This window comes from Girardinichthys multiradiatus, chromosome Y (genome assembly GCF_021462225.1).
Source record: "Girardinichthys multiradiatus isolate DD_20200921_A chromosome Y, DD_fGirMul_XY1, whole genome shotgun sequence".
NCBI classification, from domain to species: Eukaryota; Metazoa; Chordata; class Actinopteri; order Cyprinodontiformes; family Goodeidae; genus Girardinichthys; species Girardinichthys multiradiatus.
In genome coordinates, this window is record NC_061818.1 from 14,072,071 (window position 1) to 14,089,941 (window position 17,871).

Sequence of the window (17,871 nt, forward strand, 5' to 3'; positions counted from 1 at the left end):
GTGGACTTAAAAAGAGGGCTGGGTATAAGTGGGCGGACGGGTAGTTTCTTATGTTTGTGCATTTAGACTCGCAGCTTGGAATTAGGGTCACTGACAGCAGGAGGAATAGGACCTGAAAGAGACACACAGCCATTTAACAGTAAGTCAAAGACTTTTCTTTGCTTCTCAGATCTGATATTTGAGTTGATTCAGGAGGATCAGAAAAAATATTTGAACATGCTTTCTTCTGAAGATTTGCGTTTGGATGATTTCATTTGTATTCAAGAGAAGGCAATGAGAAAAAAGGTGCAAATTTACTTGTATACCTCACTCGGCTTTAATTTTCCAATCTATTTCGATTTCACTGCTGGCAAGACTGGTTCACATTTTCAGGTTTGAATCTGGTTTGAAAATGTGGGTAAAAAGTTATGAAAATTAAAATTACAAGCTTCTGCAATTGCAAAAAAATATTTTTTTTTCATTTTCCGGGATGGAAATTCAGCAACATCAAGGCCAGATGTTAATGTCCCTGCAGCAACACTTGACAGCTCAGCTTTTCTGGATCAATTTTGGAAGAACCAGATATTTCCCAACTGTGTTTTGAATGAAAACAGATAGTTTAACTTTTTTTTATTTTAGCCAGATTTTTCAAATTTAAACTTCAGTCTAATCTGGTGAAATTCCAGAAAACATCTGTGGTCCTGCTTCTTAGTGCAATAGGTTGGCGCCGCACACAGTTCTCTAAAAAGTAAAAATCTTGTGGCTTTTTGAGGCGAGAGTGAGGGCGGCAGGAAAGTATGGATGCCCGAGGCCTGGTCACATGGCTGCCAGCTCAATGCCCCGTGTCTGCATGAGTTTGCTGCTTTAGTGAGCGGCATGGAGGATGCCAGAATGTGTGTTAGTGGGCCCAACCCTTGACCACTCCTTTACCGAAGAGGGAACCAGCACATTCCAAGTGCCTCTGATCTCTCCTATCGTGGCTTCAGGACCGGATTTGACACAAACACAGTTCATGTATACATGAGGTTCTTTACAAGTTTCTGAAACTGTAATAACAGTTTTACAATGAAAGCATGAAACAGTTTGTAAAATGAATTTTTAAAGGCAGAGGGGGATGCATTGTCTGCCAGAGTGTGTAGGGATCAGCAGTTTGGTGAGAGAACTGGGTGTATGCTCTAGTTATTTCAGGGAGTGGCAGGTATCCTTCAAGCCCTGGACAAGCCCATACTCATCTATATGCCATAAACTCTTCTACTAATTTGTCTTTTACTCCTTCCTTACCAACAGTTTCTGTGTTTACTGATCCTTCTCATGCCTGATGATCCATCTGCACCTCTGCTTTCCCACTGACTCCTTTTATAAATATTAACCTGAGCTCGGTTCGCAGACATTTTCATAAGAGTCGTTTGGCTCTCGGACTCAAATTAGAAGTTGAGAAGCAACGCCCTGAGTGGGTGTGAGGCTTTTTGGTCTTCATTTCAAGCTTAGAATGAGCGGTTGTAGAAGGGGTTTAGTGGAACTACATGTGCAAAACTCTGTGAGGGGAAACAACATCCAACCCATTTTATCTCCATTCATCCCTCCAGAACAGTCACCATGCTGATTCTCGTCGGACTCTCGGTTCTTCACGTCGCAGCCATCATCCTCCTGTTGGTGGCTACCATTGACAATGTAAGTAAGATTCATATTGCAGTACTATGAAAACACCTCATGCAGGATTGCTTAGTTTTAGTTCATCAGAATGATTATTCAAGGAAGAGTTGAAAGGATAGTTTAGGAATTTAAAATATTATAAACAGTTATCAGCAGTTGTTAACCACTTTGTTTGCTTTACTTAGGCCACACCTACACTAATCTGTATAATTTTGAAATGAATATTTGTTTCCTCCGCTTTTTTAAAAATCTGCATGTAAACCTTCCATTGGAATCCAGTCATATAAAGTATGTCGCGCCAGCAGGGGCGATAACCTTGCCACTGTCAACATCATTGGGGGTTTATGTCAAGTCTATGTCACTTATAATATGCTTTTTGCAGATTATATGCTTTTTACTAAATATCTATGTTAATGTGAACAAAGCCTCAGTATAAATAAAAATTGGCTGGTCCCAGAGGCTAAAGCTAACAGCTAGCCCAAGGGAGGCCAAGATTAAAGTGGACTTCTGGCATCTTAAAAAAACTTAAGTCTCAAAAACATCACCACTTTACGTTCTGTTGTCAGTTTTTTTTACACAGGAAAATCCTTAAATGCACACATTTACTGCATTTACCATGTAAATCGACTTCTCTGGAACTAGCCACCACATGCAAACATGACAACGGTTTGAAGGTTCATAATATGCCATCAGCACAAAATGCTTTGGTATTCCTTAGAATGTATCTGTTTTAAGTAGCGGACCTTAACGAGTCTCAAGGTACTTCACAAAGGGTTTGGAATGGTGCGGGGTTGTTGGGGAGGTTAGATTAAACTACTGAGTGTCAGAGTATGGCCATTGTAGAATGGGCTATTCGTTGGGGTACTAAGTAAAATAATAAACTGATAAAGTTTGTCCATGTAGAGCCCACTGGTGGTCATTGTTATATTAAAAACCACAAGGATTGGGGGTACCTCTCTCTGACAGACTGATTATAATCACTGGAAAAGAGAAGGGGTCGCACAGGTAGCAGAAATGGAGGTTGTGTTTGCACCTGTTGTGATTATTAATCTGAGAATATCTTTTAATATTTAATATTAATATTTTATCAAATAATATTCCGGTCTGTTAAGGGTTGTCCTGTGAATACCAGCCCAGTAAGGTGGTGGTATTAGGACAAAATAGAAAGGTGTGAGACGAGCTCTGACATTATTGAACAGCAAAACTCTGCACACATATGGAATGAATTCACACAATCTCTTAAAATACAAGAATTTATTAACAAAAATAAGTCGACTCAAAGTCAAACATATTTCAATCAACAAACTCTTTACTATGCTAAAACAATCCATCTAACTACCAAGCAGAATTAAACAATAACAAAGACTAATGGGTTATGTACAATATAAACAGGTTGATTAATGATGATTGGAAATCATGACCAAAAAGAGTGATGCAACATTACCATGCAATGTTTATCTTGCAATGATTATCTTGAAGAATCTGGAAGTGAAGTGAAGTTAGTCTTGGAACCAACTTAGGAAATAATCAGCAAACGTTTAGACAACCCTTCACAATGCAAGATCAGGTAAAATATTATTTTAATAAAATAATGTTTTAAATAACGATCTGCTGAATAAAACCAACCTTCTGGATGACCATTTCTCAATGGTGTCTCATTAGCTGCCTTTACTTATTAAAATAATATTTGAAGAAATATTATTAAGGGAATATTTTGTAAAGAGCCAAATCTTTCTGGAGAAATGGTGCTTAATGGTGTTTATTTAGTTATGTATAGGGACTATTATTTACTGGATTGAAAACTAAACCTTTCTGGGTAAATATTATTTAGCACCAGAATCAAACACACACCTTTAGAATACCAGGGTCAATAAAAGGGTTAAAATGCATAAGCGCGGACGGCGCGTTATGAGCAATCTTCTGTGTTTAAAATCATCCTTGAAGTAAAGTTTGTCTTAACTTTAAAAACACACAGACAAAGAACACAAAACTTAACACGTGTGCTGCAGATACCCTGCTAGCACTAAGATAGCCGAGTTTCACAAAAACAAAACCAAACTTCATAAAAAATGGAAAACGTTTAGATCATTTCAGTCTAAATCTTTCTATTATTTTTTTGCCCAAACCTAACCTCTGACCATGCTGAGGAAACGTTGTCCAAGGGGCGAAGTTTGAAGAAACGTCCACAGTCAACAAGTGGTTGGCTTTCAGCTAACCTGACCTCTGGAGCTGTGGCTTGCAAGACGACTTGTTCTGTCCGCTGACCACACGGGTTAACACGGTGATGCGGTCTCTGCTGTCTTCCTTCCAGACTGGGAAACCACATCTTTGCAGGGGCTTCTCTCAAACACCGTTTGCTACTGCAGGGCTCGGAGAGAAAGTCAAGCAATGCTTATACCTTAATTACCCCCGTTCATGAATGAATACCGGGTACACAAACAGCAATTCATTCCTACTTAACTTGTACATATGATCGCGTGATCTTATGACACTTTTGAATCCAGTTTGAAGAGTTTATGTCTTTTTGTCAGCAAAAGACATTAGCGCGCTGGCCTCTCCTGACCGGTCCCACTAGAGGCCGTGTGGAAAGAGAGCGTATGTAGCAACAGCTGTGCTATTATTTGGGCAGTGGCGTCACAGGAAGTCCGCAAGCAAGGTTAATGCACTTTATTTTGAAAAGTTCCAGAAGAGTTCGTACCGGAGTTTAATGTTGAAATCCATGGCTGGGTCCCAACACACCTCAACCATAACTGAGCCGGTTTAGGCTAAACCTGACCACTTATTCAACATTTGTTTTTGATGCAAGCCAATCATAGTTTAACAATCCAGCCTGCACATGCTGGTCAAATACATGAAATATCTGAGATTCCTACCTGTGTTGCATTTCAGAGCAAAGTTTGAGTTATACCATAGTTATGTGGAGATGTGCATCAGTACTTTGAATTGTCACTCCCCCTAAAAATGCTTGACATTGCTTCCTCTCTGACATTATACAGCGTTAAATCCAGTGACAAAATTTGTATTGATTTCATTCTCTGCCCTTCCCATTAGGCCTGGTGGGTAACTGATACCATGCGCACTGATGTGTGGGGCCGGTGGATCTGGTTCAACAATAAGTGGAATCATACTGAGCTCCCAAATATCCCTTCCTACCCATCAGGTGAGCACAACAAAATACATTTGCTGTAGATGTACAACAGGTAGATAATGATGCTAAAGCTGGTTTCAGAATTGTAGCTTCATATTCTGTGAATTAAAGTTCACTATTTTTTCAAGGAATCTGAACTGAATTTGATCATCTTTAGTTTAAAATCTAAAATACTTGAAAAATCAAATGTGAACTGCACTGAGATTTTTTATTCACAGTTTGAGACATGATCATAGGAAACTTTTATTCTGTTTGTGGAAATGCAAAACAAGAGCACTTTAGTGCTTTTAAGACATTAGAACCATCGTAGATGTCACATTTGTAAATGCCTGCAATTAAAGCATGCTTTGACTCGCAAGTTAAAATTCTTGCCCCAGCATTGTAGCATTCTCTTGCAACATATCCAGCATCGTTTGCACATTCTAGTGCTCTAACTCTGCTGGGATGTGGAAAAATGTTCATTTGCAAACCGTTTGGAATAAAATCATCCATTATGATAAACATTTTTATCACCCACGTTTTGTGTTGCTCTTTCTGGCTCCCCCTGCAGATTACCTCCAGGCAGTGCAAGCCACCACTGTACTTGCCTGTATTTTCTGTATCATTGGCCTCTTTGTGTTTCTTGCTCAACTCTTCACCCTCCCAAAGGGACAGAGATTCACCATCTCCGGCATCTTTCAAATCCTTGCCTGTAAGTTACACTTTGAAAGAATGTTTCTGCACATCTCTGAATGATCTGCATCATCACCATTTTCTTTTTTTCTCCCTCATAATCCTCTGCCTTCCCTTCAGGTCTGTTCATCATGATCGCAGCCTCCATCTACACAGACCGCTTCCATGTCAATGAGCCTGAAGGTAATTACGGCCACAGCTACATCCTGGCGTGGATCGCCTTCGGTTTGACGTTCATCTCCTCCATTGTTTACTTTGTGCTACGCAAGAAGTAGCATGGAGCAACCTGGACACTAGATCACACTCCACCTAATGTGCTTGTTTTTTGGACAGATCTACTCTTTCAACTAAAATCCTTTTTTAATTACATTTAAGCTGCTAGTGTAAACACAACAGACCTGTGGATATTCTCATATACATTTAATGTTTTGACCGAGTCTGCCTTCTGATGGTGCTTCAGATTTACATCTGAAACAGGAGGCAAACTCAGTCAGTCGCAGTCATATTTAAGTATATTTTCAGCCCAGCGTCAGGCTAGCTTACTTCAGGGCATCTAAAGATACTTTTGTTTAAGCTGAACAGAGAAAGCCTTCATGTTTATGAGAGGCGATGATTAATTAAGACGTCAACATTTTATGATGAGGGTACAAATCAAATATTTAATGATCCGCTAATGTGTGTCAGGATCATCAAGCATAAACTGTTTATAAATTGCTTTTTTTCCCTCTGTAATCAAGATAGTAAGTCACTATTTATAAGAGATCATTAAGTATTTGAATGGCAGTAATATAAAGTCTTACCAAATAACATCAATAAATTTTCAAGTTTGAAGAGTTAAATCTGTGGTTATTTTTTAAATGTACTTTTACATATATGGATATGTATGTTACAGAAGATAAAAAGAGTTTTCTGTTATCCTCTTTCATGTTTTTACTTTATGTTGTTGTCAGTTTATCAATATTTTTTCTTCTCTATAAAAAAAAATATCTTTCTTCATAAGGCTAAACTAATATGATCCAAAAGACCGTTAAGGTCATGCCATCCAAAAACATCATAGTTGCATTTATATTGGATTAAAACATATTTGTTATTAGGAAGACAAAATATTCTGCATGACAAGTATCTGCCCCGAAAGAAATGGCTCCACAGAATTATGATGGTTTTTAATATTTAAAGCATATCTACTCTAAATTCTAAATAACATATTAGTAAAATCAAACTTATTTTCCGATTGTAAATTCATCACATTACAATCTCTTCATACACTTACATTAGCTGTGTTCACCTAAAGGCAACTGTTTTAATAATGAAGCATGAGACATAATGTGTAAATAGGATTTTTTCCCATAAAGCTCTGTATGTCTGATTATTATTTTTGCTACGTAAATGAATAATAGTGATTTTTGAAAAAATAAAACTTCATTTTCATTCAGTGGTGACTTGTCATTTGTGGTTTTGAGCATAACAGATTACATTATATAAAATCACAGAGTAACAAATTAAAACATGCCTAAATGGCCAAGATGGGTGTGGAGTTTCTAAAAAAAAAAAAAAAAAAAAGACTCCTTGCTGAATGTACACCAGCATCTCAGTGAATTAGTTGAGTTCAGTGATTCAACTCAAAAGTGTAGCACATACACTACTGGTCAAATTGTAGACACACTTTCTCATTTAATGGTTGTCTTTATGTTTCTGACTGTTTACATTGTACATAGATTTTCACTGAAGGCATCAAAACTGTGAATGAACACATATGCAATTATGTAGCAAACAGAAAACTAAAGGAACTAAATATGTTTTATATTTTAGATTCCTTAAAGTTGTCACCCTTTGCTGTGATGACTGAAATATTAACCTTTGGTTGTCTCTCAGTGAACCTCCGGGAACTTATTTTAGGACTCTTTGGAAACTATTTCAGGTGACCACCTCATGGTCACCTGAAATGTACTTGGAGAGAATGCTAAAGAGCAAAGCAGAAATCAGAGCAAAGGGTGGCTATTTGTCATAATCTAAAATATAAAATGTTTAGTTATTTCACATGTCCATGTTTGTTCATTCAGTTTTATTGAATCAACAATGTAAATAGTAAATATTCATGAAAATAAAGACACTCATTAGGTGAGAAAGTGTATCTAAAATGTTTGACCGGTATTATATATGACATACAGTGGGGAGAACAAGTATTTGATACACGGGTGATTTTGCAGGTTTTCCCACTTACAAAGTGTGTAGAAGTCTTTAATTTCTATCTACAGGTATTCTTCAACTGTGAGTGACGGAATCTAAAACAAAAATCCAGAAAATCACATTGTGTGATTTTTAAGTAATTAATTTGCATTTCACTTTTTGAATTAAATTACCTAAATAAATCAACTTTATGGTGATATTCTAATTTATTAAGATGCACCAGTAGGAGTTCAAAGTGGGCTGTAATCCTCGTCCCGATCCAAGGGATTCTCTTTGTGTCCTGGGAGCATCATGTGAACAGAGATGGAGGGTGAGAGAGACGGCGAGGGCAGGGAGAGGCGGTGGAAGGGGGACGCAGGTGCAGGGTGGAACGGTGGAAGAGGGAAGGAGTCTGAGTGAGTGAGGGGGAGAGAGTGGGAGTGCGTGAGCTTTGGAGAAGTGAGAGGCAAGGCAGCTGATGGAGGCTCGTAGTAGGGAGACAGGTGGGAGATCATTGGGGCAGGCAGAGGGGCAGACAGTGGGGCAGACAGGGTAACGGGCAGGTTTGGGGGGGTGTAGTAGGGAGCTGGTGGCAGAAGTCCCACAAAGTTAAAGCTGCAGGGGTTGAGGCTAGAGGAACTCCTGGGTCCCACCATCAGGAACTTCTTGGTGTAGTTGTTCAGGGTTGAGACGCCTGCCGCCATGCACACAGTGAAGGCTAGCCAAACCACACTGACAGAGATAAGACAAGGACAAGAGACATGGTGTTAATGTTTATTTCTGAGTCTACACTAAAAGTGCAAGCGAAATCTTTTTTAGATTGATTGCCCATCACACTACATGAGGTCCTGGTCAATTTAAATTCAAAATCACCATGCACATGCTTTAGTTTCAAAGGGTGCCACCAAAAAATTGTTAGAATTTTAAATAGAACAGCTACAATTAAAAGCCTTATCTTTTAAAGCAATGGCCTTTGTAGATATTTTGGATTTAAGTGGGCCATGCTTTTGGATGTGGTTTGTTTGTTTGTAGAAATATTGTTTGGTTAAATCAGGCGGCAGCAACAAGATCAACCATTGATGGATGCCAGCAGTTATGGAAGCTATCAACTGTAGAAGGAGTCCTTTAGGGCTTGGTTGTTTCTGAGGACTCCTGAATAACAGGCAGCTACCAAGTGACCTAAAAGACATTGCTTCTGTGTTTGAAAACAAAAGCCCAGGTGTGTGAGGATTTCAGAGAGACTATGTAGAAGGACATTTGCTTCTCCCCAAGAGGGTTATATGCCAGCAACTCAAAACCAAAACAGGGACCAGGATGTTTGGGGACCTTGACTGAGCAGATTGTCGACCAGTGAGACGAGCGTTTTGAGGTTATCCTTAATCCGGTCACCATGTTCACCTTGGATTCGACAGGGTCTTGGGATCCAGGGATAGGTGAGTTCATAATATTTGCAGAGGTTGCTTAAGTGGTTAAAAAGCTTCCCAGGGACAGGGCACCAGGAATGGACTCTACTTCTTTGTGACTTTACCCTACGGCACTGGAAGATGCTTTGACTGATTTACTCTTCCTAACCTGGAAGACTCAGATGATAATGCTTTTTATTCGGTGTATGTGTTTTAAAAATCTTTTTAGAAGGAGAAATTTGAAAAAGAGTGGAACATTTTTTTTGTTCAAGTTATTTAAAACAGGGGCAGCACGGTGGCGCAGTTGGTAGCACTGTTGCCTTGCAGCAAGAAGGTCCTGGGTTCGATTCCCAGCCAGGGGTCTTTCTGCATGGAGTTTGCATGTTCTCCCCGTGCATGCGTGGGTTCTCACCGGGTACTCCAGCTTCCTCCCAGTCCAAAGACATGCCTGTTAGGTTGATTGGTCACTCTAAATTGCCCTTAGGTGTGTGAATGAGTGTGTGTGTGGTTGTACAGGTCCTTCTCAAAATATTAGCATATTGTGATGAAGTTCATTATTTTCCATAATGTAATGATGAAAATTTAACATTCATATATTTTAGATTCATTGCATACTAACTGAAATATTTCAGGTCTTTTATTGTCTTAATACGGATGATTTTGGCATACAGCTCATGAAAACCCAAAATTCCTATCTCACAAAATTAGCATATTATTAAAAGGGTCTCTAAACGAGCTATGAACCTAATCATCTGAATCAACGAGTTAACTCTAAACACCTGCAAAAGATTCCTGAGGCCTTTAAAACTCCCAGCCTGGTTCATCACTCAAAACCCCAATCATGGGTAAGACTGCCGACCTGACTGCTGTCCAGAAGGCCACTATTGACACCCTCAAGCAAGAGGGTAAGACACAGAAAGACATTTCTGAACGAATAGGCTGTTCCCAGAGTGCTGTATCAAGGCACCTCAGTGGGAAGTCTGTGGGAAGGAAAAAGTGTGGCAGAAAACGCTGCACAACGAGAAGAGGTGACCGGACCTGAGGAAGATTGTGGAGAAGGGCCGATTCCAGACCTTGGGGGACCTGCGGAAGCAGTGGACTGAGTCTGGAGTAGAAACATCCAGAGCCACCGTGCACGGCGTGTGCAGGAAATGGGCTACAGGTGCCGCATTCCCCAGGTCAAGCCACTTTTGAACCAGAAACAGCGGCAGAAGCGCCTGACCTGGGCTACAGAGAAGCAGCACTGGACTGTTGCTCAGTGGTCCAAAGTACTTTTTTCGGATGAAAGCAAATTCTGCATGTCATTCGGAATCAAGGTGCCAGAGTCTGGAGGAAGACTGGGGAGAAGGAAATGCCAAAATGCCAGAAGTTCCAGTGTCAAGTACCCACAGTCAGTGATGGTCTGGGGTGCCGTGTCAGCTGCTGGTGTGGTCCATTGTGTTTTATCAAGGGCAGGGTCAATGCAGCTAGCTATCAGGAGATTTTGGAGCACTTCATGCTTCCATCTGCTGAAAAGCTTTATGGAGATGAAGATTTCATTTTTCAGCACAACCTGGCACCTGCTCACAGTGCCAAAACCACTGGTAAATGGTTTACTGACCATGGTATCACTGTGCTCAATTGGCCTGCCAACTCTCCTGACCTGAACCCATAGAGAATCTGTGGGATATTGTGAAGAGAACGTTGAGAGACTCAAGACCCAACACTCTGGATGAGCTAAAGGCCGCTATCGAAGCATCCTGGGCCTCCATAAGACCTCAGCAGTGCCACAGGCTGATTGCCTCCATGCCACGCCGCATAGAAGCAGTCATTTCTGCCAAAGGATTCCCGACCAAGTATTGAGTGCATAACTGTACATGATTATTTGAAGGTTGACGTTTTTTTGTATTAAAACACTTTTCTTTATTGGTCGGATGAAATATGCTAATTTTGTGAGATAGGAATTTTGGGTTTTCATGAGCTGTATGCCAAAATCATCCGTATTAAGACAATGAAAGACCTGAAATATTTCAGTTAGTGTGCAATGAATCTAAAATATATGAATGTTAAATTTTCATCATGACATTATGGAAAATAATGAACTTTATCACAATATGCTAATATTTTGAGAAGGACCTGTATGTGTGTTGCCCTGCAATGGACGAACCCCTGCCTCTCACCCAAAGACTGCTGGAGATAGGCACCAGCTCCCCCGCGACCCACTATGGAATAAGCGGTAGAAAATGACTGACTGACTGACTATTTAAAACAGATGAGACCCATGTGGTCATGCATTATTTGCAATAGTAAACCTACCTGCAATTTTGACCAAAACGTTTATGAATTAAGTGCTTGCAAGTGAATTCTTACTTTAAAACCCAAATCTGCATATTATTTTCAATATTAGAATAATATTTTCCTGATTGCAAATTATAATAATTGTTTTGGGCTGCTATTTTACTTTACATTAAATATATTGGGGAAAATGTTTTCACATTGAATATATAGCTTCCAGTGTAAGTGTATGTGGGTTCTATTACTAATACGAGCAGTTTTAAAAACGTTCAGATTAAACAGAAATGTCTAACGAACTCACTAGAACGCCCAAGAGTAGCCGTAGCTGTGAGGTTTAAAATCTTCTGGTCCCATTGAAACTGTGGTCTGAAACACCTGCAGGAACATCATGTGACCCACCATCCCCAGCAGGCCTGTGGTACAAGAAATCCAGAGAAAGGTCAAGCACTTCCATTAAAACCAGTAACCCAAATATAGATCTGAGGTAGCAACAACTGTACCTCCCAGGACTGTGAAGACAGCTGCAAAGGCATTGAGCATCTGGCCCCAGCACAGCGTGGAGGGAAACCAGGCCCTGATGCAAAGCTGCACGGACAGCAGCAGGCAGCTGACCAGGAGCAGACCGATATACATAAACTCCAACGAAAGACACAGCCAGATCATTGCTGCAGAGGAAGGAGCAGAGGCTGAGGGCTAAAACAACAATGTAGGCATGGACATCCAACAATCAGCCAGCATGAAGAGGAAGAATTTACCTTCTTCTGATTCAGGAGTCAAACTGTAAAACCCTCGACACTTCTCTTCTAAAAAAGACAAAAAAGGAATAAAATACTAAACTCATAAATAAAAGTCTGTCTGGACAGGGAATGTGACCATTTACCACAAACATCTGAGGTCCTTACATAAAAAGATAAGAGTTACATCAGAAATCAGATTTTTTTTTAAATCCATTTCATAGGAAACCCCAAGTTTAATTAAACACATCTATCAAGCTATTATGTGGCAAGTTCATTTGCATAAAGAGCTTTCAGTGCCGGACATAACCGGATGAAAGATTATAGGATTTGTTTGGTGCAAGTCTGCCAAGGATGGCAGCAGAAAGAAAAATATTAGCTGCACCACAAACTGAAACACAGGCTTGTTTTTCCATTTCCAAGACTATTTAAAATCATTTCAATAGTGGAAATTTCCAAAAAATATCAAACATAGAGCAATCATTTCCCCAGAGGGATCTGACTGACTCCAAGCACGTGCACAGATAATTGCACAAAAAAGGAGAGAAAAAAGCAGCATCATCCTGTCTCAGTTTTTAGTTAAGCTTCTTTGTGGCTTGATTACCAAACTGTTTACATGATAGCACCAATAATCTGCTTCTAAACTGACTAAAGCAAGAGTCTTAAAGAAACAAGTGCAAGTAAAGACAGCAGCAGAAAAGGAAGACTTCATCCACCTCTCCTCTTTTTGTACCGTCAGATGTCCTTTCTAATTCTGCTGACTTGCTAAAGTATTCATACCCTTTGAATTCAAATTTTGTCATGTTACAAACACAAACTTCATTGTATTTGAGTGACATTTCATGTGTTAGACCAACACAAGGTACTTCTGATAGTGGGTTATTTAGTGGGGAAACATTATACATGGTTTGCCTTTGTGTTCAGGCTCCTTACTATAATACTCCGAAATAAAATCCAAAACAACCAATTGCCTTCAGAAAGCCCCTAATCAATATATAGATTCTGTGTATAATCAAGTCTCAGTATGAATCCAGCTGTTCTGTTAAGGCCTCCGAGGTTCACCCTAAACACACCATCCCTAAAATGAATCATGGTGATGGAAGCATCATGCTTTGGGATACTTTTCTTCACCAGGCACAGGGAGGCTGGTCAGGTTTCATGGGAAGATGGATGGAGCTTATTATAGGTCCTGGAGAAAGGCCTGTTGCAATCCTCAAAATGCCTGAGATATAATTATGCATTACTTTGTGTTGATCTAGCACAATGAATCCCAATAAACTACACTTTATTTACCAATAATGTAATAATAAATACTTTTGCAAAGCAGTTTTTGTTCATTTGAAATCTTTGTCCTTTTGTCCTATTTATGGAAGCACAAAGGTGAGCAACTACACTGAATGGAAGTTAGACCAATAATGTAAGAAATGATTGTTCAACGCCGTACAATACTCTCGCTCAGTTCATCTAATCAGCTGCAAACGAGACGATAACCCGGCCCGTTTGTGGATCCTGTTAACCTTTCCCCTCTCTGGCTTTTAATCCATAATTGAGTCATGCTGTTAAAGTCTAAATCTCTGTGAGCAGAACTTGGCCTGGTGATAATCCTCTTTGGGCTGAGCACACAGCATTACAGGCTCACAATCACACACATACATCATACATTATATATATATATATATGGGTGCAAAGGAGACCTTGGTTCATCCAACCACTTTTCTGTGCCTTTTCACGGTGGTACCAGATCAGTGTTTTTGCTAAAATGAAGTCTAAATAAGAATTTCCAGTAAACATCATGTCACTCACCATGAGATTGCTTTAATATTCTAAGCATACATGTAAAAATGGATTAGCATTCGTAGATTTCCTTAGAAATCCAGTGTTCTTTGATTGATTAATTTTCTCCAACTTATGTAATCCCAGCTTTTACACAAAAAACTGAGCAATGTTGTTCTTAAACCTCCTGCCTTGATCAGTCAAAGATTTATTTTTCCTCTTTAGGGACAACTGACTGGACCCATATCACTCCCTCTCGCTCTCTCACCCCATTCATCCACATAGATGTTTTCCTCGCAAATGATGAACAGGCCCGTGTGAAAGGTAGGGAAGACGAAGCGGTCATCCCCCGTCTCCCAAAAGAACTGGATGTTGGAGGTGTTGGACACACCGGGCACAGGGATGCACCGGGTGAGCTTGGTGTCTGTGCACAGTGGCTTGGGCACCTTCTGCTTGCCTGTGCACCAGAAGGAGGACGTGAGGGCTACCGTACTCAGGAGGAGGGACACGACTGTCTGGAAGAAGGAGAGGGAAGGGGATCGAACTCTCTTCAGGAAGGCCATCGTGGGAGGAGCAGGCTGGCAAAGGGAAAAAGAAGATGAAATGAAAATATGTGATACTTTTTACTCAAATGAGAGGCAACAGATGAGTAGAACATGTGGATTTAGTGTAATTATACTAACTAACCTTTTTTTACCTTTTGTCTCATTACAACCACAAACATCAGTGTATGTTATTGTGATTTTATGTAAACAAACCAACACAAACTAGTGCATATTTCTGTAGGGGAAGAATGATACATGGTTTCTGAAAATTGTGGCATTCGTTTGCTTTCAGCCCCCTTTACTCTGAAATCCACTGCCTTCTGAAGTCGCCTGATTAGTAAACACAATAAAACTATGTTTAATTTATCCTCAGTATAAGCAGAAAGTTGAGCAGACGTTTAGGTTATAAAACAATACTTGGGTCCGCTACAGACCATACAGTAGATACAGCTAACATGAGGAAGATTATGATGAAACAAAACAGACATTTTTGGTCTAAAAGACAAATACTGTGCATTAAAATAAAATACCACAGCACACGACCCTGAACACACCAGCTGAAAACTTGTGCTGATCGATGCCATGCCACATAATTGTGAAGAAAGTGGTTTTCAGTTGTTTTTATTCTTATTTTGTGACAGTAGCAAATTAAAACGATCCCTCTGGTGAAACATGGTGGTGGGAGCATCATGTTGTGGGGATACCTTTCTTTAGCAGGGACAGGGAATGTGCTCACAGTTATTGGAGAGATGGGTGGAGCTAAATACAGGGCTTTCCAGGAAGAAACCCTGTTAGAGGAGGTTCTCCTTTCAGCAAGAGGATGATCTTAATCATACAACCAGGGCTACAATGGAATGGTTAAATAACGGTTGTCCTGCTATATCCCATTCTAGCTGTTGAGCATAGACTAATTATTTTCTACATAAAAAAAAAAAAACAGATAAAATGTGCAACCCGTGAGTACTATTAATTCAGCTCTTTTGACGCCATTGATTTGAATCAAAGCATGTTTATGTGTCTGAATGGTTCTGTCAAAGTCCTGCCTTCTCCAAATGAGAATCTGTGGCAGGAGTTGAATATTGATATTCACTGATGCCCCTTATCCAAACTGAACTTGAGCTATTTTTCAATGAAGAAAGATCAACAAAAGAAAGAAATGAATAAAGAAAAGGTGGTAGACAAACCCAAAAGACTTGAAGCTACAATAGCTTTGAAACACAATTCTACAAAAAAATGACTCAAGGGGGCTGAACAAGATTTGAGATTTTCTTTTACTCATAAAAAAACTTTAAAACCAGGGTATTTTATGTCCACTTCCCAGTTGTGCCGGTCTATCTCGTAAAATCCCAGTGAAATACAGTGTTTTAAAGACTGACAGAAATTCACACATTACTGATAATTGGTAGGATAAAGATGTATTAACTGGAGAGGAAATCTGCCATCACCATGGCAACCCTCCAAGAGACGGATGCAATACGGTGCGTCGAGACAAAGAAATCATTCTTACCTCCTTTAGTCTCTTTCTTTATATGTCTTTCCTCGGCCTCCTCTCTGAGAGAAGAGTAAAAGATGTGAGAAAAATGGGACCCTGCTGCTGCTGGAGTCCCCTCTCCCACTTTCACTTCGCTCTTCAGCAGCTATGTAGACTGACAGAGGATTGTGGCTGTCACAGTGACCTCTACGGGGGTGTCCGACTGCCACTCTTTATGAAGCGCTCCAACATGAGCGGGAGCATATCCCTCAATCACACACACACACACACACACTATAAATACACAAACATGCCTTTAATCCAGCCGTATAAATAAATCCAAAACAGACAGCTCTGTTCCATCTGTTTCAATTTGATTCCTAGACTCATTTTGATCCGTTCAAGTTGCTGCCCCCATCCATTTCCATATAACGCTTTTTAGCCTGTACAAGCAAGTTCTTCAATTTGATTTAACCTTGACACGACTAAAACTACACATACACACAGACAAACCGACAAAGCTGCACGGGTTTAAATATGGAGAGATGAACTATATTATTTTGAAGGGTGGGAACATTACTATAACCTCTGTAGAGAGAGGTCTTAGGTGGGATACTGACCAAGGACATTCATCAACAATTCATTTATCAAAACTTGACAGAGGCTCACTTATGTACAGTTCCATGAAAAAGTGTTAGCTTACCAATTTTTTTTTTTTGTCTTATACTTTTATGTCACATTTAAATGTTAAGATAACCCAAGTAAATACAAAAAACTGTTTTCAGATAATTACATTCAATAATGGAAAATATTTGGAGCTGACTTCAATTTCAGTTGACACATCTAGGCCTTTAGTACTGCCTGCCCTGTAGAATCAAGAGCTCATGAAATAGAACCCGTCCGACAACATGAAGTAGATGAAAAGGAGATCAGGTCTTGACCTAAAGAAGTTCAAGAACAAATGTGAAAGAAAGTCAATGACATCCATCAGTCTGGAAGGTGCTACAAAGACATTTCTACATGGAGAGCCGTTTCATTCAAAAATAAATAAATAAATAAATACTGCTATTGATAAATTAATATTCCATGAAATAAAACAAAATAATTATGTTAAAAGAAATTTTGATATTATTTTATTTATTTAAAGATTTATTTAATAATGCAGTTTTATTTTGTAAAGCTACTTTACGTTTATCAGTGACTTTTACTTTTGACCCCGTTTTTCATTTTAAGCTCTTTTTATTTCATGTTCTTATATTCAAATGAGGGGGCAGAGTTTTATCTGCTGGGCGGCGCTGGAACAACACGGCCGAGCTCAATTTGTGGCTGTGGCCAGCAGAAGACGGCATGGTTTTTATTTAATAAACAGCGATAGACCCATAACATAAGATGGCTGCATTTACTTGAGATGGGAAATAAATAGCACTATATGTGTGTATGACGTGCTGAAAGAATGACAAAGACTTATTGCACAAACAGCTTCCACAAAAACAGCAACAACCACCGTGGCAGGCTGCTACGGCCGGTCTGGCACCTTCTGGCATCCTCACGGAATCCCCTGGCGCCCTCCGCCATGCCGTCTTCTGCCGGCCTCAGCTACGAATTGAGCTCGGCCCTGCTGTCCTAGCGCCGTCCAGCAGATAAAACTCCACCCCCTCATTTGAATATAAGAATAAAAAGAGCTTAAAATGAAAAAACAGGGTTAAAAAGTAAAAGTCACTGAAATATGTAAAGTAGCTTTACGAAATAAGTGTCACAAAATAAAACTGCATTATGAAATAAATAAATCTTTAAGTAAATTAAATAGAACAAGATAAAAAATTCTTTTAACATAATTTTGTTTTATATCATGGGGATATTTACTTATTTCATGGAATATTTATTAATAATTTATCAATAGCAGTATTTATTTATTTAATTTTGAATGAAACGGCTCTCCATATTTCTAAGGCTTCGGGACTCCAACAAACCAATGTGAGAGCCATGATCCAAAATGGCAAAAACATGGAAAAACTTCCCAGGACTACAGGCCAACTAAAAGCAATATTCTTGC

The 17,871-nt window shown here is 39.5% G+C and overlaps 2 protein-coding genes across 3 annotated transcripts; one reads left to right on the top strand and one right to left on the bottom strand.

Moving 5' to 3' along the window:
- On the top strand, positions 1-6,884 carry LOC124863923 (epithelial membrane protein 2-like). The gene is made up of 5 exons (XM_047358486.1): positions 1-139; positions 1,566-1,650; positions 4,684-4,792; positions 5,331-5,471; positions 5,573-6,884. The coding sequence occupies exons 2-5, from the start codon at positions 1,576-1,578 to the stop codon at positions 5,725-5,727; spliced, it is 480 nt and encodes a 159-aa protein (XP_047214442.1). The 5' UTR covers positions 1-139; positions 1,566-1,575; the 3' UTR covers positions 5,728-6,884.
- A 947-nt stretch (positions 6,885-7,831) lies between these two features.
- On the bottom strand, positions 7,832-16,462 carry LOC124863922 (germ cell-specific gene 1-like protein). 2 transcript variants are annotated; one of them, XM_047358484.1, is made up of 6 exons: positions 15,855-16,462; positions 14,071-14,380; positions 12,051-12,098; positions 11,796-11,960; positions 11,597-11,708; positions 7,832-8,350 (listed from the first exon to the last, which is right to left on the bottom strand). In XM_047358484.1, the coding sequence occupies exons 2-6, from the start codon at positions 14,363-14,365 to the stop codon at positions 7,870-7,872; spliced, it is 1,101 nt and encodes a 366-aa protein (XP_047214440.1). In that variant the 5' UTR covers positions 14,366-14,380; positions 15,855-16,462; the 3' UTR covers positions 7,832-7,869. The 2 variants fall into 2 exon arrangements, with proteins under 2 accessions (XP_047214440.1, XP_047214441.1); XM_047358485.1 differs by lacking the exon at positions 15,855-16,462 and having other exon boundaries at positions 14,071-14,653.
- Between the last annotated feature and the right edge of the window lie 1,409 nt (positions 16,463-17,871).

Excerpts from the sequence above, each read along its gene's own strand:
- LOC124863923 (XM_047358486.1), top strand. The coding sequence starts at position 1,576 with ATGCTGATTCTCGTCGGACTCTCGGTTCTTCACGTCGCAGCCATCATC. Across the intron at positions 1,651-4,683 it reads TGGTGGCTACCATTGACAAT|GCCTGGTGGGTAACTGATAC; the intron begins GTAAGTAAGATT and ends CCTTCCCATTAG. Across the intron at positions 5,472-5,572 it reads CATCTTTCAAATCCTTGCCT|GTCTGTTCATCATGATCGCA; the intron begins GTAAGTTACACT and ends CCTTCCCTTCAG.
- LOC124863922 (XM_047358484.1), bottom strand. The coding sequence starts at position 14,365 with ATGGCCTTCCTGAAGAGAGTTCGATCCCCTTCCCTCTCCTTCTTCCAG. Across the intron at positions 11,961-12,050 it reads GACTCCTGAATCAGAAGAAG|CAATGATCTGGCTGTGTCTT; the intron begins GTAAATTCTTCC and ends CTTCCTCTGCAG. Across the intron at positions 11,709-11,795 it reads TGTCTTCACAGTCCTGGGAG|GCCTGCTGGGGATGGTGGGT; the intron begins GTACAGTTGTTG and ends CTTGTACCACAG.